The 16,241-nt window shown below is 44.0% G+C and overlaps 1 protein-coding gene across 1 annotated transcript in view; it reads right to left on the bottom strand.

The window, feature by feature from the left end:
• Positions 1–16,241, bottom strand: part of CHN2 (chimerin 2) — a 204,154-nt gene that overhangs the window by 64,739 nt on the left and 123,174 nt on the right. Inside the window, exon 6 of the mRNA XM_054161207.1 lies at positions 12,997–13,282. Within this exon, the coding sequence (XP_054017182.1) occupies positions 12,997–13,282 (286 nt within the window). The remainder of the gene's footprint in view (positions 1–12,996; positions 13,283–16,241) is intronic.

The raw sequence follows: 16,241 nt of genomic DNA, 5'->3' as shown, positions 1-16,241 counted from the left end.
TGATGCTATTACCTTGGAAAAGCAGCCATGAAATCAAAAGCTGTGCTTTGCCTTCACACAAGCAGAAACATTAGGCCTCCTTCGTTTCACTTGTAAAATGCAGCGCTTCAGACAAAGCACAGTATGCGAATCACACCGCGGTTTTGCAGATCGACCACTCTCCCTGTTTACACATTTCCTCTCAGAGTGGACCTTCTGTGGGACCACTGTCATGTGCACCTCCTGTCCCTTGCTGCATCAAGAGAAGTGTGGCCAGCAGGGCAAGGGAGGTGATTCTCCCCCTCTACTCAGCTCTGGTGAGACCCCACCTGGAGTACTGCATCCAGTTCTGGAGCCCCTATTACAGGAGGGATATGGAGGTGCTGGAAGGTGTCCAGAGAAGGGCCACAAGGATGATCAGAGGGCTGGAGCACCTCTCCTATGAGGACAGACAGAAAGAGTTGGGGCTGTTCAGTCTGAAGAAGGCTCCGAGGTGACCTAATTGTGGCCTTCCAGTATCTGAAGGAGGCCTACAAGAAGGCTGGGGAGGGACTTCTCAGGATCTCAGGTAGTGATAGGACTGGGGGGAATGGAATGAAGCTGGAGCTGGGGAGATTCAGGCTGGACCTGAGAAGGAAGTTCTTCACCGTCAGAGTGGTGAAGCCCTGGAATGGGTTGTCCAGGGAGGTGGTTGGGGCCCCATCCCTGGAGGTGTTTCAGACCAGGCTGGATGAGGCTCTGGCCAGCCTGATCTAGTGTGGGGTGTTCCTACCCATGGCAGAGGGGTTGGAACTAGATGATCCTTGTGGTCCCTTCCAACCCTGACTGATACTATGATACTATTTAGTAATCTGTGTATTGACACAGATGTGACTTTGAAGCTAAAGAGTAACCTTAAGGCTGAAGTAAGCGATGTATCTTTGTGTCAAGTTTGGGTTGTTTTTTCTTTAAGAGCAAGATGAATCCCAGTTCTGAAAAAAAGGCATCAGGTGGTATGTAGCCAAGAAACTAAACTCATCCCACAAGCACAAATGAGTGTCAGCAATGCAAGATGCTCAAATAGAGCACCTAGAAACTCTTACGTGAATATGCCACCTAGTGTTTAATTGGGACAAGTTCATTCATAAATCATCATCCATTCCTTCCAAGCTGTTCCCTGCAAGCCTAGGTGGCACACAGTCTGGCTGAGGTATCTGGAGACTCCTTGTCCACCCTCCTTCCCCCAAAAAACTCTTCCAACCTGGTTTATTCTATGTATTCTATGTATTCTCTCCCTCAGCAGGGACCATTTAGCTCATGATGGACCCTGCCAAATAGGCAAACGACACTCCCAGACCATCTTTCGCATTTGAAGAACCCACACCTCAGACTGCTGTAAGCAATCCAGAAAGCACTGGGAACTGGTCCTGGTGGATCACCCCCACTGTAAAGATCCCAACCAATCCAAATGGATTTCATAAAAGCTGACTTGTACAACCAGCCAGACAGCACATGGCAGGGAGTGAAGGAAGCAGAGCTTTCCACATCTTCCCACCTACAGCAGCCGGGCACAATCATTCCGAGAAGTAGAGGCACTACTCCTGGCTTACAACTTGCCAAATTACCACAGCAATAGTTATTGTTTAGATGGATGGATGAACCAATAGAAAGTCAGAGGAAGAGGCTTTGGAAATATAACAACAACTATTTGTCTGGACAAGCAGCAGAGACATAATTCCTCCTGAGGATATGGCAATGTTCTTCCTTGCCTCTAGCCTCTGGTTAACACTGGCACATCGGACTTAAATGCAGACAAGTCTCTCACTCCCAACAGAAGAGATACTCCAGGTATATGCATGGCTTGGCCCCTTTTCATGTGCTTAACACATGCCAATATTATTTTCTTACATTTTCTAATTGAGATTTTCTTGATGCTTCTGTCACAGACACTCATTATGTTCCCAAGGATTAAATTCCTACACTGAGTCACATCATAGCACAAACCATCCTGAATGTTTGGTAATGTCTTGTTTGCACATTCTCCAGATCCCTAAAAACCTTAAATGAAACTCCTGCCCTGGCAGGAGTTCATCAGCTACCTTTCCTCACATTATCAAGCTGCTGCCTATCTTTGCTCGAAATTCCTTTGGCTACTTTTGGTCCATGTGTGTTCATGTGCCAACCAACTGGAAGTAATGTCAAGAGTATGATTTCAGAAGACATTGCACTACTTTGCTAAAAATCCATTTACTCTGCATAAACTACATCCTTTTCCTGCAGCACTTTTGTAAACCTTTCAAAAAGGCAATCAAGTCTAACTGGCAGTATTCATTCCATATAACCCACACTGATGACTAGGTGCAGCCCCACTGTTCTCCAGGGCTAAGAATACATTACAAGAATGAGTCCATTGCTACACTTGTACATGTCACACCACAATGTCCTCCTTTCCAAATATTAGCAGTTATAAAATTCACAGAATACAGAATTAAACAGGGTTGGAAAAGACCTCTGAGATCACCAAGTCCAACCTATTACCCAGCACCATCTAATCAACCAAACCACGGCACCAAGTGCCTTATCCAGTCCTTTTTTAAACACTTCCAGGGACAGCAGCTCCAAAAATCCAAAATCACTAGTTCCTGACCTTTGCAGTCAAGCCTCAGCTGAGAATGCTGTCCACAGCACATGGCCAGTACTAGCTGTCATCCTGCCCAGGCTACTGCCTTCCTCTGACTGTCAGCTCCAGTGAGCTCTGCTAGCCCTGTAGATGAGAATGCAGCTGACTGATAGCTGCTGATCCCCACACCTGGATTCACACTATTCAAGCTTCATGCCGAGGGTGCTGAGCTGGCTCTTTGTGGCAACAGCCCAGATCAGACAAAGAACATTTGCTTGGGCTCCATACATAACTTGAGTGCCCACCTGTCTTAAAGGTAAGACCTTCTGCACCTTAAGTATGGAAAAAGTAGATATGACATACAGGTTTTATGCTCAGGGAGGATAACATCCAGAGTGTGATGGGACAAGTGCCAGTGAGCATGTAGGGACATAGAAAGAGGCCAGGACATTCCTTGGCAGGAGGTCTTCAAGGCATGCAGGGTATAGAAAAGGAACAACTTAGTGCATCTTGGCTAGCTTTAAGCATTTCATGGAAGCCAGGGACATAAGGATCATAGCTGCAGGTAATTTCTCACTAGTGAAGTGACAACTCAGAATTGAATCATAGAATGGTTGGATGTAATTCCATCCCTCCCCTCCCCCTGACACAGACAGGGACATCTTGGAAGTTGTAGTCAGGTGGGGGTCAGGCTCTTCTCCCAGGCAACTTGCGACAGGACAAGAGGGCACAGCCTGAAGCTGTGCCAGGGGACGTTTAGGTTGGATATTAGGAAGCACTTCCTCACAGAAGGGCTGATTAGGCACTGGGATGGACTGCCCAGGGAGATGGTGGAGCTGCCATCACTGGAGGTCTTTAAGAAAAGATTGGATGTGGCACTTGGTGGCATGGCTTAGCTGATGTGGTGGTGTGAGGTCATAGGCTGGACTTGATGATCTCAGAGGTATTTTCCAGCCTCAATAATTCTGTGATTCTACGATTCCACTAGACCAGGGTGCTCAAAGCCCTGTCCAGCCTGGCATGGAACACTTCCAGTGAGGGGGCACCTCTGGGCTACATGTCCCAGTGCTGCACCACCATTACCATAAAGAATGTTTTCCTAGTACCTGATGTAAATTTACCCTCTTTCAGTTTAAAACCATGATGTCTGTCCTATCACTACAGTTCCTGATAAAGAATCCCTCCTCATCTTTCCTGTAGGCCTCCTTTAAGTAGTGGAAAGCTGCTGTGAGGTCTCACTAGAGCCTTCTTGTCTCTAGCCTGGGATGTACTCTCCTCCCATGCTCCTTAGTTACATTAAGATGTCTTCATCTAAACAGGGTGATTCAGAGTCTAAATAGTATTTCTTTTCAGTCACAGAAAATCATGGAGAAGTAGGAATAGAAGGTACTTCAGGTTTTTTTCTCCTCCAGCCTGCCTCCAGGTATCAGTGCCTTTTCTCCCAGAGCTTTTCTAACATGTTTCTGTGACCTATAATGAGGGAGGTTTTGTCATTCTCTCAGGCACTCAACCCCGTGTTTCACTGTTCCTCCTTTACTAAATCCCTTAACAGCTAACCTGCTCTGTTCATGACTGTGTATTTCAGGCCTATCATCTCTTTTCATGCCCAGTATGAGCACAAAGGACAGGTTATTTTTTCACTTGTAATTAGTCAAGCAAAGGCCTGACCTAGACAAGTACATCACTGAAACCACTTATTTTCTAAGTGAAATCTAAAGGATAAATATTGGCTGCTTTAAACATTTACCTTGTGACAGTAATCCCAAGTCCTTCACTAACAGAAATAACTCTCTGATTCTTCAGAAGATCGAAACATGGCAGTTTAGAGGTGCTTGTAAAAGTTTAGTGCCTATCCCTACACAAGGTCTATTCCTACCTCTATGTGAGATAATCAAGTGCAGATTTCTCTTTTAAAAATGGCTTTTCATTTTCCAGTGACAATAACTTAAATGTTTATGCCCAAGGCTCCATCCCAGTCCCTATGGAACTTTGTTAGTGCTAATTTCATACAATCAAACTATGTAAAGAGTATAAAATCCAAGGCCAGGAAAAATAATAATTAAATATATAAGGCTTTTGTTTTTAATAAATCAAACTAAGCATGGTTATTATGCAACAAACATTTAGCTTTATTAGAGTTATTAATGTGTTCATAACAGGAAATTACCCAAGAGGCAAAGATTAATGTATGTATTCAGCAAAGCCTCGCTGCAGATACAGTCTTGTACCTGAAGAGCCAAGGGGAGTTTGCCTTTGGACTCCTATGAGCACTTCTGGTGTATTTAATCACTTTTAGTACCAATGTGACATTCTCACTTGAGAACATTTCAATCTGCTGTTCTGGTATTCAGGTGTGAAGTTCTTTCATCGCTCACATTTGGCAAGCTTTCTAAAAACCTGGATTGGGAAACATTTTGGTGGTACCAAATCTCATATTCACCTTTGCTCCACATGCTTAGCAGTGCCTTAAATTGCCCCAAGACTCAGTGAAATCTGTGGGGATCCTCCCATAAATTTTAGTAGCATTTGGATCAGATCACAGAATCATAGAATTGTTTGGGTTGGACAAGCCCTCTAAGATCATCAAGTCTAGCCATTGACCTAACATCCCCAAGGCCTTTAAACCATATCCCGGAGTGCCACGTCCACACGTTTCTTCAACACCTCCAGGGACAATGACTCCACCACCTCTCTGGGCAGCCTGTTGCAATACCTGACTACTCTTTCCATAAAGAGATTTTCCCTAATATCCAGTCTAAACCTCCCTGGCACAATTTCAGGCCATTTACTCCCATCCTATCACCTGACACTAGAGAGAAGAGATTGACCCCCATCATATCATATCTGTTGCATGGCATCATCTCTGTAAAACAGCATTGTCTCCAACTTACAAGCTCTCTTCAGGCATAATCATATCACTTATTCTGCTTAAGGCTAAAGTCACGATTCCTAAGCTGATGCTAATAACATAAACCATGAACCTGGAGAGATGTTAACAGCTCAGACAAGCAAGTAAGCAAACACTTTGCAATGGAACCTCTCTTTCTCTTGATACCCTCCATTTGCATTACTGCTAAAATGAATCCAAATGAACTCTCTCAAAAATCCTTGCCTAATCAGGCAAACCATTATGTGTTAGTTAGGAATGCCATGGTCACTCCTGTGTCACAGGATGCCACAAAGCAGCATCCCTTTGCTTGTGCATAAACACAGCCAGCCAGAAGGAAGGAACTGAAAAAGCTGATTTCCATGGTTTTACCTTGGTAGCATTGTTATTTTTCTTTCTTATGGATTGCCTAATTTTATATTTAAACAAACAAACAAAAAAAGAGATGCTGTGAGGAGCCACAGCTGGAAAATACAGAAGAATGCCAACACTGAAAGACAAAAGAAAATGATCAGCCAGCTATATTTGCAGTGAGATGGTGTTTGTCACTCAGAATATAAAACTGCTAAAAATACATACAGTGCATTCATGTAAACCTCTCCTCCCTGTGGTATAATACCAGATAGTACTCTGGATGAAATCACTGCTGAACTGCTAACAGTTACTTCAAGCAGACAACTGGATACGTAGTGAAGTACACATGTCAGGGCACGCTACAATTAAGCACACACCTGATAACCTGTGTGGAGCACACTACTCTTGCAGGACAAGCCTGAGTGACTAAGGAAAGGAATTAATTACTCCCAAAGTAATTTTTGTGTATGAGTTTGTTGCTCCTAGCAGTACCTTTTATCACGGCACGTGCTACTGAAATCTGCAGCTAAAGGCCACTTTGACGTGCAGGCTTTATGTTGCTGTGTCTCAGTGTGGCGTCTGAGCGCCTTGCAGGCAAGATCAGTACTGCCAGGGAGAAGTCTCTCACCAGTTCTGTGGCTGTGCATATAGGAGTATGTGATAGTTTTAGGCTATGCCTTCAACATTTTTCACAGATCTTGAACAGAAAGTAGTAAAACGTAAATAAATCACTGTTGGGTGTAAGAAGGAAAAGAAAGATAATTCTAAACAATGCCACTGGAAGAGATAAGGGACTAAAACTAGTTGTCCCCAAACAACTTCTCTCTTCTCTCATTTCTTTGCTCTGGGAGAGATACTAACTTGCTTCTGCTTGACCTTAGCTGCATTGTTTTGGTTAGTCTAACTTCTACGCTCCTTTCTCTTCTCCTTTTTGTACAGGGGGGGAAGGGGAAGGCAGGGAAGGTGAAGCTAGTAGCTTCCCCTGGTCTTTTAACAGTAAATATCTGTATATATTGTACATACTGTGTATTTTGTACATATTCATTGCATTTCACTGTAGATTGTAGTTTTGCTTGTCAATACAGCTTTCATTTGCTTCCAACTGAGCTGGTCCGGCAAATTTAATGTTGGGGGGGGGGGGGGAAATTTCAACCCACCACAGAGTAAGACTGTAACCCCTAATAAAAGAAGGTGGTGGGTTGTTAATATCCCTGCAGAACAGGGCATTTTAATTTGTTCTGACCAAGCATGCTGCAAAAAAAGCAGGGAGTTGAAGGCAACTTAAAAAACACCACATCAAATGATGAGTACAGTTACAGCCCAGGGTCTCCAGGAACAGATGCTCCTGCTCACTACCTTCTTAACCCAATGGTCTACTGCTGGGACAGCTCAATACCCTACAGGTCTCATGTAGAAGGAAATGCTCAACATCTGGGTAGACATCCCAGCAGAGAGTTAAACACTAGCTGGCAACCTGTAATAGGATCATTAGAGGAGCTGCAGAATGGGAAGAGTAATGAATAAATGAAAGACTGAAAAGATTTCGTTATCGTTAGCTAACAGCAGTACCTGTAGAAAATTCAATGAAGAGACATAAATGGAGGAGTAAGATGAGGCTAGAAGGCCTGCAGGAAGGGTTGTGGTGTGAATAACAATGCAGAAGTGTAAATATGTGAAAAAATAAACCCAAACCAGGCGTGCTCTTAAAATTGCCTGTCCCTTGTGCAGTTTTGATGTGTGGAGAACTGTGCTGCCCCTAACAAATGTAGGTCCATAACCAGATTACATCTCCAATTAAGGGATGCTAGAAAACAGCCTTTTCTGGAAGTCCTGCATTTTCTTCAGTGAGAAACTGTGAGCAGCGTGACTAATGAGGACAGTAACACCAACTACTACTCCTAGCCAAGTTACACTTCCTTTTCTGTCACCTTTGCCTTTACAGGAATAGCTTTCTTATCTGTCTATTATTCGTGGGGGATTTTCTCCTGAGGAAAATCTACAACCTTCCAGACTGCTCTGTAATATGCTTGTCATTTTCAACTCTTTAGTCCGAGCTGCAGCATTAACCACAGGGTCTGTCATTCGCACTTAAATGCTGAATTCTAGCAAAAGAGTGGCTGACATGCCAAGCAGCAGCACAGCTTTTCTGCACTGCCTTGCTGCCTAGTGAAGAGGTCACACACCCCTCGCTCTTGGTTTAGCTCAAACCGCTACAATGTTCTTTACAGACCACCATTGTTTTAAATGCTTCTGGCTGCACCTGGCAGGTACTTGCAACCAGAAAGCAGAACAAGTGCTGCAGCCCAGGCTCCACGCAAACTCGTATTTCATGTGCAACCAGTATGTTTGAACTGACTGAGCCAGATCCTACTTGCAGAGAAACTGATGGGAGCTTTGCCAGGGTCTGAGTAAGCGGAGACCTGGCACTGACAAAACCTTCCTTAATCTTTACTGCGTTTACAAACAGTTTGTCTTCTGTCAGATAGGTTAAGAACATTCTTTTGGTAAATACTTTAAGCTCAACCACTGCCAGAGCTTTTAACTCCAGCCTGCCATTGTCATCATGTCCCCTGTGCTAACATGAATACTTCAGAAGCTATAAGGCAATGCAAACCAAGGAACTGCACCTGCCTAAGGTCAACATAGCAAAGAAACAAGGTGTGGGGCAGAGCCTTTGCCTGACACAGCATCCAGGTCCCATCCAAGGCATGGGACAGCTGTGGCAATGCACAGGGCAAGTCACAGCAGTGAGAATGAAAGTGCAAGAGCAGGGAAGCGGGATGGTTTCTCATCAGCAATCACAACAGCTTTTATCTGACCAGAGCATTCATGAAAATCAAGCTTGGGTTTACTTCCAACAATTCAGGTCTTTGGCTATACTTTCCCAATTGCACTTGTCAATGTAGGACTAGAAACGAAGAAATCTTTCCCCCCCTTGCCTGAGATAGAAGGAGTGCTGATGCAGTAAGCACAGCAGTTGCAGGGTAACATGGGATGTGACAGCAATAAACGTTGCAGAACTACACTGTTTACTGACAGACTACTGCAAATTTTTCACTCCCACAAGTGAAGATTATTTGCTTACAGCAAGTGGCACTTCTCCTACATTCACCAGTAGCATGAATTACTGGTAATTAAGTACAGGACATACCAGTATCAGGTACTTATCTGCCCTACATCTTCTAGTACTTGCCCCAAGTACAACATTCCATAAGCAGAGCAAACACAAAGTAGGTGATGACAAATTGTCCAAGCTTAAATCACAACCTCAAGCAGACAACAAGCAATCTTAATGACAATTGCCTACACTCTGAAGAAAGTATTTGCAGCATGCTGTTCTCCCACAACACTTTGTTCCTAAAAATGACTGCAGTTCTTTGCAGACCAAAGCTCTGTTAAACTATTTGGACTAAAATTTGCAATCTGTGTCTACAAATCTAGCACCTCTTTAAAGTCAGACAGAAATAACTTTCAGATGAAGCACTGGCACTGTCTTAAAGTGCAAACATTTTCTTAGGCCTGCTACAAAAAACCCCCATGGATAAAAAGGCCGGAACAACAACAGCTTAATCCAGCCCATGTATCACACCCCGCTTCTGGAATGGGCACGACTCCGCTAATTATAACCTCAAAGAAATTATCATTATGGGAACAGACAGGTACCCCAGGCAGTACCAAGACATTTCATCTAAATGCAGGCTTCTCCTGCCAGCCCACGCCTTGGTGGCCCCCTTCCATCGACCTACCCCACGGGGAGCAGTGGCGCTGGAGCGACTGAGACACTGAATAATCGCCACTGCCAGTGTGGGAGGTGACAGAATGAGCAGAATCCCCAGATGGTGTTAACAAACCTGCTAAGGAGACAAATGCCTTCAGCTGCACTTTCACACTCTGGAATTGGTTTCAGTCTAAAACAAAAATCTCACTTGTAAAAAGCCTAATCTGTAGGAGTACTGATGCCTAACCTCAGAGCAGTGAATTCCCACCTTCCTCTTGAGAAATAATGGAAGCTTCATCCTGCATGTATGGCTTTCCCTCCATCATTTCTGCAACATTCAAAACACTTTACAATAAAGCAGCTTGGTTACCAAAAAAAGACATTTTACCTGTTCAGTTGGTCAGAGAAAACATACTTCATACAAAACTCTCTGATTTTTCACACATGCAGCAAAGAAATGTCACACTGAATATTCATCCACTTATTTCTAGGGGTCTGGAATGTATTGGAGTAATTGAAGTGGGTGAAGGTTTTAATTTGTGGGCAAACCATGGCCTTTGTCTAAAATGCTGTACAACATATGATAGCCTCAAGCAAAACATCTGATACAACTCACACTGAACTACCACTCCCCCATGTTATTATTACATTTTAGAAGACTTTTAAAGTTGATACAAAACCAGTCACTAAATTGCCTTTACCCTTCTTTGTCTCTGTATGCTCTTTCTGACAAACGTTTGATATTTCACCAGTTTAGGTCAAGGCCCAGGCCATACTTTATCTGAAGTTAGTGTGAGGAATAAATGGGAATCTTGATGCCTGAATCTTTGTCACAGGATCACACAGGATGTTAGAGGTTGGAAGGGACCTCAGGAGATCATTGAGTCCAACCCCCCAGCCAGAGCAGTACCATAGAATCCAGTGCAGGTCACAGAGGAATGCATCCAGATGGGTCTTGAAAGCCTCCAGAGGAGACTCCACAACCTCTCTGGGGAGCCTGTTCCAGTGCTCTGTGACCCTCATAGCAAAGAAGTTCCTCCTTCCTCACAGTGAAGAAGTTCCTCCTCATGCTGAGGTGGAACCTCCTGTGCTGCAGTTTATATCCATTACCCCTTGTCTGTTACCCAGACCTCTCATGAGCTTCCCTTAGAAACATGAATCAAAAGCAAACACGGTAGGCTTCACCATACAGACTTAAGTGATTTTCTTTCCTTGCTGATAATTTACTTGCAATGAACCTTCTTTACATGGATTTGCATGAGATGATGAAAAACTACTGGTACCAGTAGAGAAACCCATATGAGTCCTAACTATCAACAGTGAGGCTTCAGCTGCTACAGCAGATCTTCAGCCTGTGAGCCGATCACTCTGCCTTTTTAGCCTCACTCCCCTTGTAGCTGTGATTGCTCCTACTCCTCCTGGCAAGAAAAATATGGCAGAAACAGCTGCTATTCCTCCTGCTGCTTTCCCTCAGTGGGAAGAAGGCAGAGAGAGTTGCCAACAGTGTAACAGCTTAGCTGAAGCCAGCTATTTTTATACAGCAGTGCAGCCACGCAGCCCCGAAAACTAGATGAGCACCGATCCTCGTAAAGAGCCACAGTACTGCTTTTGGCATCACAAGCTGCCTCAGAGGTAAATAATACTCTGAACACTTTAACTTCATTCAGCCACAATGCAAAAGAAGACCTAACCCAATCACTAAAGAGATTCAGAGGTGTATTTTCACTATTGACAGCAAGGTACATCAAGGTCAAACATTTTCAGGCACCAGTATCTAAGGATGCAGTTCTCCACTCACTCTATGTCAGTATCATCATTTTTTAAGCTGTTGCCAGAAAAAAGACTTGCCCTCTTCTTTGTGTTGTATTTCTACTCATATGAGGTGGATCAGGTAGCAGATCTGACTGAACATTCAAAGGACTTTTCTTCTGGCTGAGTTTTCAGTCTGGAGCTGTTTTCTAGCATCACCTACCATGTAGCTGCATAAAACTGCACATCAGCAAAAAGGGAGCTGTGAAGGAGGGAGGGCAGGGATCCCTGCAGCAACAGTTTGCCTTCTTTGGTTTAAAAGAGGTTTTTTTAACAGTTCTACTCAAAACTGCCCTGGCTGAAAAAGGAGACTCCACCACCTCTGTGGGGAGCCTGTCCTCTCCCCCTTGACACCCAACCCTCAGATATTTATAAACATTTATCAAATTCCTTCTCAGTCTTCTCTTCTCCAGACTAAACAGCCCCAGGGCTCTCAGCCTCTCCTCACAGGGCACATGCTCCAGTCCCTTCATCATCCTCATAGCCCTCCATTGGACTCTTACGAGCAGATCCCTGTCCCTCCTGAACTGGGGAACCCACAACTGGACACAATCCCAGTCCCAGTTACTTGAGCAGTTATTACTACTGAGAAATCCAAACCAGTACATAATCAGACAATGCAGATATGTGAGCTTAACAGATAGCAACTATTCTAGAAATGTCCTGGAGTGATGAGGAATCATCACACAAAAAAGCTGATCTTGTTTCATGCTCAACATTACTATATGGCAGCAAATTCACTCTTTGCTTCCCAAATACAAACCAGCTCTAGCTCCCAACTAGCTGGCCAGCACACTGAACACTAAAGTAAATCACATTGCAGAACTACAATTTCAAGTGGCAGTAAAGTCAATTCAGCACAAACACCAGACTCAAAAATGAGTTGTCTTTAACAGCTCTTACTGCCTAATCACCTCGAAAATGAAAATACCCACATCACTTCTCACAAGGTTGTTTTACATCTAATTTTACATCCCTAGATGGCTACTAACTTACTAATTTATCATCATGGAAATCAGCCATCGTGCATACAATGCTATGGAATATGGGTGCATGAGAGAAGGAGATCAAGGAAAGCCCACTCCGTATGAGAAGTCTGAGAAGAAAGGGAAGCAAGCACATAATATCCCGATTTCAGACCCACAAGAAGAAAGGCAAGAAAACACACAGTATCCCAATTTGAGACCCATCCACCAAAGACTTGGCAGAAAAGAGAAGCTTTTCACAATGGAACAGAAAGGTAACAAACTTGAGCTATGGTGAAGGGTCAGCGGGAACCAGTTTCATAATCCTTCTTTGGAATATGCTTGAATATACGTGGACAAAGAACAGGAACTTGTGAATGATTTTAGATGCAGCTCCTATGTCAGACAGTGTGTGTGTGTGTATATGTCTGCAAGTATGCATTTACACAGCAAAAACATTTGCATTTGGTACTTATTAGAAAGCTTTCATCATAAGCTCCAGTCAGATATTAGTCTGGAACCAAGATCACATATAACAGGATATAAACTTTGCAGTGGGATAGTAATACTTACTGAAGCATAGAAAAATAGAAACAAGCCTTTTGTCAAAACACCACTTTTTTTCCCTCTCAGATTTGATTGAAAGACTGGCATTAATTGCCAAAATTCTAAACTGAGTGCTTACCTTTTCAACTGGAGTATTTTCTTCACTGGTTACACTTGCTTTTCTTGATTCATTTTTTGTTCTGCTCAGCCTCCGTGAGACTTTTTCTCTCAGCAAAGTAGCATATCCAATGTGTTCATAGATGGGGTTTGTTGTCATTTTGGAGATATACTCAGAAGCCTTTGTTTCTATGTACAGTGTTATCAAGCCATCTGTAACCAGGTCGTGGATCGATTCAAATCTTTTCTCCCCAACAAAGTGCTTCCCATCATAGAACAGCCTGTAGTTTAGGGTCTGATTCCCAAATCTGCACACACCAGAACAAAAGGAGGGAGAGAAGAAAGAGAGGGAAGAGTGAAAAGGGAAAATCCATACTGGCACAACACTCAGGAGGTAATTTCTCTGACAAATCTATGGAATACAGACATATATTGGCATTTAACAAATCCAAGTGCCAGGTTTTGTGCTTTGGCCACAACCACATGCAGTGCTACAGGCTGAGGTTGGAGTGGCTGGAGAGCAGCCAGGCAGGAAGGGACCTGGGGGTACTGTACTGGTTGACAGCAGCTGAAGAGGAGCCAGCAGTGAGCCCAGGTGGCCAAGAAGGCCAATGGCATCCTGGCCTGCATCAGAGATAGTGTGGCCAGCAGGAGCAGGGAGGTCATTCTGCCCTGTACTCAGCACTAGTTAGGCCACACCTTGAGTACTGTGTCCAGTTCTGGGCTCCTCAGTTTAAGAAGGACATTGAAACTCTTGAACATGTCCAGAGAAGGGCAACAAGGCTGGGGAGAGGCCTGGAGCACAGCCCTGTGAGGAGAGGCTGAGGGAGCTGGGGTTGTTTAGCCTGGAGAAGAGGAGGCTCAGGGGGAGACCCTTATTACTCTCTACAACTACCTGAAGGGTGGTTGTAGCCAGGAGGGGGTTGGTCTCTTCTTCCAGGCAACCAGCACCAGAACAAGAGGACACAGTCTCAAGGTGTGCCAGGGGAAGTTTAGGCTCAAGGTGAGGAGGAAGTTCTTCACAGAAAGAGTAACTGGCCACTGGAATGTGCTGCCCAGGGAGGTGGTGGAGTCACCATCCCTGGAGGTGTTCAAAAAAGGATTGGATGTGGCACTTGGAGCCATAGTTTAGTTGTTATGAGGTCTTAGGTATTAGGTAATAATTTTGACTTGATGATCTCTGAGGTCTTTTCCAAGCTGGTTGATTCTATGATTCTATGAATATGCATATCTGGCTGCCACCAGATCTCTGTGGATACAACTGGAGTTCAAACCTAAACTTGATGGCGTCTCAGGGACCAAGCTACAGAACTGAGGCAAATTCTCCGTAACAAGCCATGTGACCCAGATGCATGTAATTTAAATTGAAATCCACAGGATCCACTGAGGATCCACTATCACAGGAGAGGTTTGCCATTGACAAGACCTTAAATTGGGAAGCATAATTATGTGGAGAGCTTTTCCATCCCAGGGCATTTCTGAGGTGCAAAAATGGGTTGCTTATATCACCATGAATGTATTTAAGTCAGTGAAGAGAGACAGGCACCTCTACCAGATAATTCAAATCCTAAGGGTCTCAGTCATAGAATCATAGAATTGTCAGGGTTGGAAGGGACCTCAAAGATCATCTAGTTCCAATTCCCCTGCCGTGGCCTCACACTACATCAGGTTGTGCACAGCCACATCCAGCCTGGCCTTCAAAACCTCCAGGGATGAGGCTTCTACCACCCTCCTGGGCAACTTGTGCCAGTTCTCACCACCCTCATGGTGAAGAACTTCTTCCTAACATCCAAACTGAATCTACCCAGTTCAGGTTTTTTTCCATTCCCTGACCCAGCGTTCTTGAGGCCCCCTTCAGATACTGGAAGGCCACAATAAGGTCCCCTCGGAGCCTTCTCTTCTCTACCCTCTGGTAGGAAGCCAGGGAGACTGAGCTCCTAATTCAGGGACCTAAATAAACACCCAAAGTTCTGTAGGATAACTCTGGCCCTGTGAAGCTCTTTGGGGCAGATGGAACCTACAAGGGGTTTTTAAAACAGTTTTTTAAAAGCAAAGTGCTGTAGTAGCACACTGGGTATAGAACACCAGTGCTGGAATCCAATTCTTGAATACAAGACACAAAGCTAATGGGTTGGGTTAACTGGTCCTTGTGTATAGCATCAGAAGTGCAAAACTCTGCATACTTTGTGGGGCATTCAAACCCAGCTGTTTAAACCTTGTTTGTTTTCCTCCCACATTAATATATGAATATCCAATTTGCTCCTGAATTCAGTTTATGATTTTATAAGTAATTGTTCAGACAGATTCAGAAATCATGCTGTTGTGTCAAAACAACAGGCACTTTGCCACAATCCCCATCCTTTGGTAGTTCTTTTGAAATCTTGACAAAACTCTTTAAAATAAAACCCAACAAGAAGGCATTTGTTCTTTTTCAGCTGACAAAAGTTGATTTTAATTTACACCACATTTTGGTTGGCATGACTCACCAGCTTTTCCAGCTCCACCATCTGCACATCAGTACAAATTCTGAGAGTGATTTCAGCACCATATTGTAGCTACATGGGGTAACTCCTTAAAGGATTTTTCTTACTGGCTTACCAAGCAAAAGAGTAAAAATGCAGGCTGTTATTTGGTGCATATCCCACAGAAGTAATACTGCTGTAAACATTGCAAAGTATTTTCAAGGAGCTTGGTTTTGTCAGAATCCAATAGAATACCTGGTCCTCTTGTTGCTGACTCACAGCAGATATCAGACTGTCACATGGGCAAGTTTTGAATGGCACAGTTACACCAGAAAAGCCACCAGTGAGGAGCGGGGAGGTTGTCGATTGTGTTCCCACTGAATTTTGCAGTAAGCAGAGCAGCAGACTCTTACTTCTTTGAGCAGTGGCATCCCATGTTTCACACTGTATTTATACAGCAAGTTTGAATTCCAGTAAGGGAAGAAAACTGAAGTCTGGTATGCTGCCTTTGACAGCTGGTCAGCCACCAGGCTTAATGATTTTCCAGGTTTATCCAGGATTATTTTCTCCCATGGTTGCCAATGTATCTGTGTAACACTTCACTGAGCTCAGAAGACAACCTGGCTGTGTCCTCTGCTGGGACACTCCCATGTTCTGTACTCCCTCACATCTCTTACAGAGTTTTCAAGAAGTTCCATTCTTTGTAACACTCATGTACCAAGAACTTTGAGAACAGGCACAGCTTGCATCAGAAAAGAGCCAACTGCTAAAGGAGTGACAGAATTGTGCAGTACTGTGATTGTCA

Source organism: Dryobates pubescens, chromosome 4, assembly GCF_014839835.1.
Source record: "Dryobates pubescens isolate bDryPub1 chromosome 4, bDryPub1.pri, whole genome shotgun sequence".
NCBI classification, from domain to species: Eukaryota; Metazoa; Chordata; class Aves; order Piciformes; family Picidae; genus Dryobates; species Dryobates pubescens.
This window is presented reverse-complemented; position numbering and strand designations above follow the sequence as displayed.